Below are 10,922 nucleotides of genomic sequence, written 5' to 3'. Positions count from 1 at the left end.
CATTCCAAACTTCATCACTCACCAATTTGACCTAACTCAGATCTTCAAATATGATATTCACTCACCAAGCTTCATTGACCTCTTGAAACTCAAACAAGACACTATTAGCAACAAGAGAAAAACTAGGCCTAAGGGAGACTTTCAAAGAAACCCTAACCTGGAGCACTTGCTGACTCTCCCTGGCTCAAGCAGAACTTGCCATCCTAGTGATCCCTCTGGCAACACTTAGCATGCAAAGGCTAACAAACAAAACCCTAAAAACCTAGAAAGCAAACCCCAGAAAGCAAAAAAAGTAGGGGTCCCCATTTGCAATGGGGCGATGTGTGAATACGTCACAATAGGTACTCAACTCCATTAGAAAAATAGATAAAATAATTCACCAATGAGATAGAAAATACAAAATTAGGAGGAAGGAATGGAGAAAAAATAGCTAGTAGAAATTAAAAAGAAACATGGGGATGAGATTAGAAAATGTACCACAATGCACATCAATTTGGAAACAAAAATTAGCAAGATGCAAGCTACCATAACTAATATCAGTATATTTTTTTTTTTTTGGTCTAAGTTGGCCAACAACTTCATAGGCCCTAAGGATGCAAATGAATAACATTGAGCATAAAATACTACATGTGATTTGATGAAAGATCCTGATGGAAAGATGAGGGTACAATTTGAAACATGTTATAATTATTACTAGCAAATTCAAGGTCAATAAAGACTAAAGGGAAATCAAGCTACTATGGGAAATGCTAAGCCCAAGATTAGAACATATCACAAGGCTATTGACGAAAGCTTGAAAAATGGGCAAATATATTCCAATTCATTCTCTAAAAAGTCAAAACTCAGATATCATTATTATTGCAAGCTTCTCAGTAGTGGGAAGCTACCTTCACTCAATTCAAAGGCATTTATAAAAATATTTTGCCATAAAAAACAAAAACTTCTTTCATAAAATCCTAAAAACAAGGGAACCACAATTTTGTCGAGTTTTGTGATAGGACAAATCTAGAATGTCTTGAGGATAGGACATCATTTCAAATGATGGATGATGCTAGCATAACAAAGCCTATGTTATAACAAGATTTGTCCACCACAAAGGAGATGTGACACACTTAGTTTACCACCAAATATCAAAAGGGTGCAATATGTACAAAAGACAGTCCTTCAAATACTTATACTTAGGTATACATATAAGCTCAAAAGATGCAAATATCTAGCAATGGAATATGTGATGTGACATAACATAATGGAATAACAACAACATCTAAATATAATAGAAGAAGGACTAAGACATAAATAAATATTGTATCTAAGATGTACATATAATGAGATATGATGAATATAATATATTACAAGTTGATCTAACTCGTATAATGTATTATGTGATGTAATATGCATGTAAATAGTTGTAACTTACCACATAAACTCTAACCTTCCTTTTATCACTAGTCTTCGGAAATAAATACAATTTTTCAAGAGATCTAAACCCAAACTCTAGATCTAGGCCCATTCTTTCCAACAATGGTCTAAAATTGATCAATTAAATTAGTTAAGTTGGATAACTTCAATCACCTAATATTCTCATTGAAGCTAAACCCTTAAACAACTTTAAGGATCATCCTTGAAATCAATTGACTTTTAGAAACTAAGTATCCATGAAAACAGAGGAAGATGAACTAAAGGACACAATTGCTAAGAGTGATTAGGCTTGCCAAGGGAAAGAGAGAACAATGAAAAATTACACATCTCACTAATTCAACTATGGGCAAATTTGTCCTTTTCAAAACTAGTCGTATATGATAAGTTTGGTCATGGTTGCACACATCACATAAGATGATAGAGACAAGGCTTGTGGAGTTTGAGGACTTTAAATAGTGTAAATTGTGGAGTTTGAGGACTTCAAATAGTGTAAAACCTATTCATTCTTAATTATAAGGGTGCATGAGCTTCCTACTCAACCCATCTTGTAATTCATCCTAGTTAAAACCTCCAAAACAAGTCATCATAAGTATTTAATTCTTTATTGTTGTCATATAAGTTAGTTGTTAAGGCTTATGGAGCATTATAGGCAAGAGAAGTTCTATAAGGCCTATATGTAAACAAGAAACCATTGTAAAATCTCTTAAATCTACAAAAGGGATTACATTGTTGCTAGTATCTCACAAGTTGTTGGATGATTGTGTGAAACAGTAAAGAAGTGTTATATGTCAACACCAATTTGCCAATTAGCATTGTATGCACTCTACTAACTGGTACAAACTCCCAAAATTGCTCATCTTTGATTTTCATGGCTATAAAAATGGCTAAAAGCACATTTTCAGAGGATATCAATGTTGTTCAAAGTTGCCTAGCTTGTGCATGAGGCCAATCAGAAAGGAACAACATTTGCTGGCATGATGGTTTCCATTTCATAGAGTTTCAAAGCAGGTACATGCTATGTACATTTTTGTGATATACTTCCGCTAGAAACTATAGAAGTTTTTCATGAAAATAACCAAAACCCTAGTCTCGATTTAAGTAATAACTACACAGACGGACTAAGTAAGAGAACTGAAGAACATGCTTAAGAGAAACGTAATTTATTACTATTTGGTTGTGGGTTAATTAGATGTAGCTGCTGGCCATTCATCACCTTGTATAAAGCTTTGTACAGAGTAGATTCCCACATTCTCCTCAGGAACCTGACTTGACCATGACACTCTTCCAGAAAGGTCAGCTCCAGGGCCATAATTGTGGTATTCTCCATAGTAAAGTGTGTCGAGGGCAAACTGACCATTCCAGGGGAACCAGCCTTCAGCGCTAATGATCTCTCCCAAGAATGAATTCATGAAAATTGCTCGGGAATACATCTTCCATGGCCGACCCAAATAAGCTTTACATTTTGTTGGATTTTCATGGAAATCTCTCGTATATTCTTCAGTTCCATTGATGCTGCAGTTTTGGAATACCAACCCTGTTGACTGAGCTGGATCTGTCCGGCCCTGTGCAGTTACAGGATTTGTCCATCCTATTTTTAGACGAGGACGAACCAGAATCAAACAATTCTCAAAGATGGCTGCTGAGTTTCCAAATATGAAGTCAATAGTGCCCTCTATTCTGCAGTTCTTGTAGAATTGCCTAAGTGAGTGAGTGTAGAGTGTGTCCTGGTTACCCAGAATGGCACAGTTGTGGAACGCAGAGAGATCACCATCTACTCTTAGGGCCACCGCCTGATTTTTTCCTGCCCCTGCTGAGTTTTGAAATGTAATGTCCCGTGCCATGAAACCGTCAGCATTTACAGCTGCATTAACAAATGTGAACCAAATTAATTATAATTTGACAAAAATGTTAACAAAATCTATTGGATGCAAGGAAGTAGTTGATAAATTCATACTGTTGAAGTATATTTTCTACGTCATATGTGTGTATTCAGTAGTTTAGAAACACAAAATTTTATGTTGACGAGGAATTTTTTCTAAATTTGTTTTTCTTCGTGGAGAGATGGATGTGAGCTTGCCCTGTAGATAATTTTTATGGTAAGAATTAGAAATGATATTTTCCTATATAATTGGGCTAGTCAGGAATATTTGGTCTTTCAATTTTTGACATATATAATTCTTATTCTTTAGGGGCAGAAACATGCTGTTTTGGTGATTTTGATTATGTTTGATTTCATCGGTATCTTTAACCGTGTTTCTTATGAAATTCATCCAATCTATTTCACAAAAAATATATTTGGGAAAAGTGAGAACCATGTTTTCCAACCATTATTCAGTAAAGATGCTCATGTAGGCATAACATCATTCTGCTTTTCCTTTTATATTGAGAGTCTTTGACAGGTCGTGCCCAGATTTTCAAACTTCATTTTCTCCTGGGGGATATTGTTTTGGCTGTTTATGTCTCTGTTGCAAGCTGCAACTATGTCCATGGATCTGATAACTTTGGACTATAATATCACAACTGGACAAGTTGAGAATTAAGCATAAAATCATTATCAGGAAAATAAATAAATAAATAATTAGAAAAAATAGGTTTTCATCCTCTATTACGACTGATGCTTAAGTAGGCAAGGTATCAATTTGTTTTGTTTTAGTTGTCAAATCCTCTTACAGTTAACTTCTAGTTTTTGGAGAAAAACGATTTTGTTACTTTATGGTTCTACAGGCAAGTTGCAACTATTATTATCTGCACTGCACCGATTATGCCCCTCTTCTGTCTGGAATGATGTTTAGCCAGCATAGGTTTTTTGACCTTGAAGGCATGGTGCTTTGGGCACCATAATTGAACTAGAATACTGCTGTTTGTGAGTATTAAATGTTAATTTTATTTTTAGTGGTATTGGAAGGTTGAAGCAAATGCTATAATCAAATTATACAATAATGCATGCCAGGCTCAAGCAGCAGGAAGAGGGACTGAGATACGATCAATTGGGTTATAGGATGCCCATTAGCTCCTCCTAATACAAACCAAACTTTTCTATCCGCACCAATAGCAACTTGCTCATCTAGCAAATAGAAGGTGAGATCTCATTGTTTGCATCCTTTGCTACTCTGTCACAGGATCTCCCAGAGAGCTTGAACCATGAGACTTAGAGCCTACTACCTCGTACTTCACAATTGAGGACTCTCAAATTGTGTATCATTTACTAGCCAGCATCACTTTTCTGGTGCTGATATGTTTTTAACAACTATTAAAACCGACATTTATGTAGGCATAGTATGACTGCCTTTTTATTACTAGTATTGGTCTTCTTACAGTTGACTCCTAGTTCTTGTCAAATACATTTGCTCTTGTGAGGAAATTGTATTGTTAGTTTTTGGTATTACAGTCTACCTTGAAGCTGCAACTATAATAATGTGTGATACCTCAATTATGTGCCCCTTCCACCTGGAGTGATGTTTGGCTAGGCCTAAATTTTCTGACCTAAACAAATAGTGCTTTTGGCATGGTAAACAGACTAGGATGATGATGGGGTAATAGCTATCAAACCCCTAGGATGCACCAATGCATAAGTTATAGTGTATGAGGGTGTAACTTATGCATTGGTGCATGCATAAGTTATAGTGTATGAAGGTGTAACTTATGCATTGGTGCATCCTAGGGGCTGGATAGCCATTTCCAATGATGGTGTGGTTCATGTGTGTTAATGCAACATTTAATTCTTGAGAAATTGGAAGTTTGAAGTAAATATTATGATCAAATCAATACAATTATGCATGTTGAACCAATTGGAAAACCAGATGGCCCATATAAGGATCAATAAGGAACCATGAAATGATGAATTGGGTAATGGGATGCTCATTACTCCTTTTGCAAACCAACTTCTCACATGTGCAACACCTGACCTTTTGTTCATCAACTAAATAGAAGATCCCAGTCCCAATGTTGGCACCTTTTGCCATTCTACCACTGTCCCATGAAACTTGAGCTCTACGACTTGGGTTAGAGCCTAAAACCTAATACTTAAGAATTGAGTATTCTGAATTGTCTTGAAGACAAAGCATCATTCATCAGCTAGTGTCACCTTTTTGCAAGGGTTTGCTATCATTTTTGAGGAACTGAGGGAATTAGGGCTAGGAGCAAAGGGTATATGGTCCAGAAGTGTGCTAGAGGGTTTCCTGCTGGAGCATGTGGAAACCAAGATGATGTGGTTTGGAACCTTGTAAACTAGAGCTGTTTAACAAAAGGTAATACTCATAACATTCAATTCAACATGTTTGCACATCCTTTCTTCCTTGCCATGTCATAGTCCTGGCTCAAAAAAGTGAGTTAGGCAGAAGTGATCCATAAATAGGGTGAATATTCCGCTCCTTGCTTTATCAACAAATCTAGAGTGGTCCAATAAATGGAGGACTAGTATACTTACTATTCTAGAAGTAAAACTTGCAAATAGAAGTCTTAAAAAGACGTGAAATGTGCTTGTCTTGTACAAAACAGCATTAAGGAAGATAACTAACACTAAAATCGAGTAAACATGATTTGCAAATGAAGCATGACACAAGAATTAACATAGAGAAACCCAATTTGGTAGAAAAATACAGAAGGGTGGGATTAAGTTTCCTAGGTCAATATCTTCAATTGCTGATTACAGGGCCTACTGAACTCCTTGAGACCTCCATGGACATCTTACAATAGGAATAGGCATCCAAACACTTAAAGCAGCAAAAAGAGCAACCCCCAAACCTTCCAACTACACTAAAATTCTTCTTTTCCATGTCATTATCCTGGATTAAGAGAGTGAGTTATAAAAAGCTGATCCATAAACAGCGTGGATATTCCACTCTTTGATTTATCAACACAAATCTCAAGAGCTCCAATCAATGAAAGACTAATATACTTGTAGAAGTAAAACTTGCAAATAATAGTCCTCAATAGCCTTAAAATTTAACTGTTTTGAACAAAACAGAATTAAGGAAGATAAATTACATAGTAGAAAAAAATCTGCAAAAAATTGCAATAACTATAGAGTAATTAGCACTCAGCAGGTTCAGCAATCTGATCTGAATTGATCACCATTTTCTTTGGGTTCTTGAGAACAAATCCAAGGCATAAAAAAATCAACAAAAAAATCACTTTTAATTGCAATTTTATCCACATATCGCAATTTTATCAACATATCGCAAATTAATTCTGATTTGAAATGAATTTAAAAAGCAACATATTTTCTCTACTTAAATTTTATAGCAATTTCCTAAATTTGAAACAATCTTTATCTTTTGGTTTGCCGGGTCAATTCAGAGAGAGATTTTTGCTACAATGATAATTAAAAGTAAAAGAGAGTAAATATGACATGAAAATGAAGCACAAGACAATAAGTGACATAGAGGAACCATTTTATTTTTACATGAAAACTCAAGAAGAGTGTGTCAAATCTCCTCAAGGCTGCCTCCTTGAGCCTTCATGGGCATCTTACAACAGTAATAAACATCTGAAAACTTACAAAACAAAAAACTGCTACCCCAAACCTTCCTACCCTAGTTGTCAGGAGATGGTAATTGGTACTAGTACAGAAGATGGGGATCATTTCCAGCCATCGCTATTGGAAATGGTAATTTCTGATTCCAAGTACTGCTATACACTTTTGTCAATCCGTGGACTATGCATTGGCTAAGTCATACCATCTGAATATGATTGGATATTCTTCATTTCGGGTTCCAGTGGCCTTGGGTAATTAATCTACATCATTTCAGGCAATTCTAATTAGCAAGCAAAGGTACTAATTAATTTCATATGATTTCCAGTTAGTTTCAAAGTGTTTGATGAAATGCTCATATTCAAAATGATGGAAAAATGTATGAGTTTGGTTTGAATATGTTGGTAAATGAAAAGCATTTATCATTGTGATAATCTGGAAGGTATTCCATCGGATTCTTTCATTTTTAGTACTTTCATTATAATAGATCCTTGGATGGTAATACTGTTAGATTGTATTTTATTTTAGTTCATTATTCGCCTTGCATGGCATAAATCAGAATTGAGTGAGTTAATCTGCCATTTTGGCATTAATGCAACTTCATTTGCACTCACTGTCAACCAGTTTGTCTAGAGCTATTCTATGACTGTTTTAATTGTAGGTTGGTTGGCTTGCCACCAAAACTTTTCAATTAATTTACCTCTGTCATCATTTTATCCCCATATGCTCTCACCTTGCCCACTCTGAGATCTGGGTGATCAAAAAGAATATAATTAGAGTTTATTGCAAAAAAATTATCTGGATTTACGCTAATGTCCTATGAGGGTTATTGCAATATCTTCCTTAGCCACCTCTAGGAACAAACCCAAATCTGTCTGAAGGAACATCTTGTTCCACGGCTCCATCAATTACGGAGCCCAAAACAGTTTTTAGTTGAGCTGTAAATTTATTTTCATTTTCTCTTTAGTTATAATTGGATAAGGCTTTGGATTCAAATGCTAACCTGCACTTCTAAAGCTTTCCTGCTGTAACATTCCCATCAGGAGATATTCAGTGATCCCTACATTCTAAGTTGTCATGGTGACATAGAGGTTGCTCATTGCACATCATCAAATGTGGATTATCTGTACTGAGCAGACAGTGGTAAACCTAAAGATCACAACTGGTTCCTCCCTAATTTTACAAATGCTCAAAGCAAAATAATCTCACCTCTGTGTAGAGGGTTTGTCCCACCCAGTTGGGTTTCAAGCTCAAAGTTTTAAATTATTAGAGTTTATTGTAATTAATATTCAAAAGAGGTTTCTGAGATTAACAGCTTTTGTCAGTGTGGCAATTACTACATCTTTTCAAGAATGAAAATAGAAAGAATGAAAAGAGAACCAACCATCAATCAAACAAAATCATGGGTCTCAAGCTCAAAATTTTTAGAGTTTATGTTTTGATACCAAACAATGGCTGCCAAGAAAAATAAATTTTGTGGGTGTGGAAGCAACTAGCACAGGTCTCTGACTCATGTTTTAATACCCAAAAAAATCCAGATTTTATAACACTGGATATGGAGGCAAATACTTCAATAATTACAAGCTTAAAAAGAGAACATGCTATCTATCCATAAAATCCCCTAGAAATAGATCACAATCCCCTAACGTAAACAACATACCAGGCAAAATAAGACTTTGTTATTTTAATTTCTTTTGAAATAGAATCGTATATAAACACCAAAGTAGAAAGTACAGCCTATCCTCAACAATAAAAAGTGGAATGGCATTATATTTCAAAACTAAACAAACCAGCCAAGCCTGAAAACAAAGTATCAGGTGGCCCCAAAAAAGAAACAGCCACAACAATACCCGCGGCCCCCCCAAAAAAAGTCATCTACAACTCAAAATCACATATACAAACTAATATTTTTTTGTCTTCTAAAGTCAAATGTAATTTAAATTGTCCAATGTTTTGGATCTTCCTGCAGATAGACCCAAAACATCTGCCATTACCCTGATGATGGGTAACTATATTCTATAATGGGTTCTGAAGAGAGACCCCAACCATTGGCCAATTTAAATACTATACAGTTGCTTCGAGAAGACTCACACGAGGCGAGGCAACACAAACAATCACTCAAAAACAAGACTTAATTTATCATATAAAAAAAACAAGTTTTCTACGCAGATTTATTACCTACAGTTGCAGAGCCATAAGTAGTAATAGGAGCAGGCAGAGAGGGCACGGACTTGGACTCAGTAATCACTGTCTTATCGATGCCATCTCCCACAAACATAACATTCACTTTCTTTGGCGGAATTTTCACGGTCTCTTCATAAACCCCACCCTTTATATAAATCACAAACCTCTGCTCAGAATCATCAGGCGCAGAATCCACAGCCTTCTGAATGCTCCTTAAAGGTCCATCCTTGGACACAATCACATTGGGAACCACAGCCTTGCCCGCCAAAACACCCCAAATGTTATCAGAATAATCAATTTTATTTCTCCATTGTGCCTCAATTGACGCCCTTGTTGATCTCTCTGTAGCGGGGGGTTTCCATAGGTCCATATTTTCTCCATAAGTATCTAAGGCGTCCAGCATGCTAAGGGCATTGCTGGTCAGCGATTGAACCGTCACCAGCTGCTCCATTGCACTCCCTACTTCCTTTGTAGTATTCACAAATGTTAAAGCCGAACTACAATCATACTGATAAGTATGAGCAGCGCTCATCCAGGCCTTCAAGTCCTTAACTTTTTTCTGATCTACGCTCTTTAATCCTTCTCTGCTCTTAGCAATGTATCTCAATGAACCGTCCAGGAATTCTAAGCAGTCGCTAACAGCGGCTGTATAATTGGCATTAGATGACAGATGGGCCAGATATCTTGACTGATTATAACTTTTCTGGGTTTCACCATCAGACAGAGTCATGGCTGCTGAGATTATTTCCTCTGGGGATGAATTGGGTGTTATCAGTGGGGATTGTGACAGAGATGATTTGCAGAGCTCTGGGTATTGAGAAGCCTGGCAGGCTAAATTTATCTTATCGCTGGCGGACTTTTGAAGTAGATTTCTCTGCTGTGTGCCTCTAAAACTAGTGGACAGTCCCAGAGAAGACACAAGAATTACAGAGATTAAGAGGAGAATTGTCGCCACTATCATCTTGTTTGGCTTCGCCATCCTTTTCCTTCGCCTTCCGGACATGAAAAATGAAATGGGTATGCAATGGTTATACTAACTTCAAAAAAAACAAGCCGCCCGTGACCTGTTCTACTGTAGTGGACTGTTGAGATTGGAAGCTACGATAAAGTTCTAAATCTGGTTAAATCTTAAATTGATGGATTGCGTTCAATGGATTTTGGTCTGAATCTGGTTAAACCTTAATTTTATGGATTATGTTCAATGGATTTAGGACTATGAAGGTGTCAAAGGTTGCGAGACTTGTTTAGCTGGCAATTCTTGACAGAGACTTGCATCGAAAAAGAGTTCTCTCTCTTCACAGGGAAAGTGTGAATCCCTGTTTTCTAATATTCAAATTTTTATAAATAAAACGCCTAATTTCAAATGGTGTAGGGAAGAGCATCAGTAGTTGAGCATTTATCAATTGTTGTGAGATTTTACATTTCAAGTTACCAATTGATGGTTGGTAGAAGTATATGATAGTCATATTTCTTGTAGAAATGTCATATTTCTTGTAGAAATGTCATATTTCTTGTAGAAATGTCATATTTCTTAGTACACATCTTATTTAATTTTAAAGAATTATTATACTATTAATTAAATTAATTTAATATTTTTAAAAATAATTATTTATTTTACTATATTTTAAAGAAATATTTTTTTATTAAATTAAAAAATGATATTTAATATTCAAATTTTAAATCATAGATCAAAATGCAATTCTAACTTTTTAAAATGAATTGTATTTGTAATTTAAGTTTTTATTATATGATAAATTGTATTAAGAGATGGAGCAGAGGAGGAGGAGACTAGGGCTTCGACTGAGGGAGTTTCAGGGTTTTCGACCATAGGAAGATGGCTTTCAGG

General features: G+C 35.8%; 1 protein-coding gene across 1 annotated transcript; it reads right to left on the bottom strand.

The window, feature by feature from the left end:
* Positions 1 to 2,250: 2,250 nt before the first annotated feature.
* LOC131028959 (pectinesterase) lies at positions 2,251 to 10,238 on the bottom strand. The gene is made up of 2 exons (XM_057959343.2): positions 9,071 to 10,238; positions 2,251 to 3,280 (listed from the first exon to the last, which is right to left on the bottom strand). Exons 1-2 carry the CDS (start codon positions 10,077 to 10,079, stop codon positions 2,601 to 2,603), a joined length of 1,689 nt encoding a protein of 562 aa, XP_057815326.2. The 5' UTR covers positions 10,080 to 10,238; the 3' UTR covers positions 2,251 to 2,600.
* Between the last annotated feature and the right edge of the window lie 684 nt (positions 10,239 to 10,922).

Source organism: Cryptomeria japonica, chromosome 7, assembly GCF_030272615.1.
Source record: "Cryptomeria japonica chromosome 7, Sugi_1.0, whole genome shotgun sequence".
NCBI lineage: Eukaryota > Viridiplantae > Streptophyta > Pinopsida > Cupressales > Cupressaceae > Cryptomeria > Cryptomeria japonica.
Note: the sequence above shows the minus strand (reverse complement) of the source record. Positions and strands in the feature narration are given on the sequence as shown.

Bases quoted from the DNA above. Each gene is read 5' to 3' on its own strand.
- LOC131028959 (XM_057959343.2), bottom strand. From the start codon at position 10,079: ATGTCCGGAAGGCGAAGGAAAAGGATGGCGAAGCCAAACAAGATGATA. The intron at 3,281-9,070 runs GTAATAAATCTG...TTGTTAATGCAG, and splicing joins TTATGGCTCTGCAACTGTAG to CTGTAAATGCTGACGGTTTC.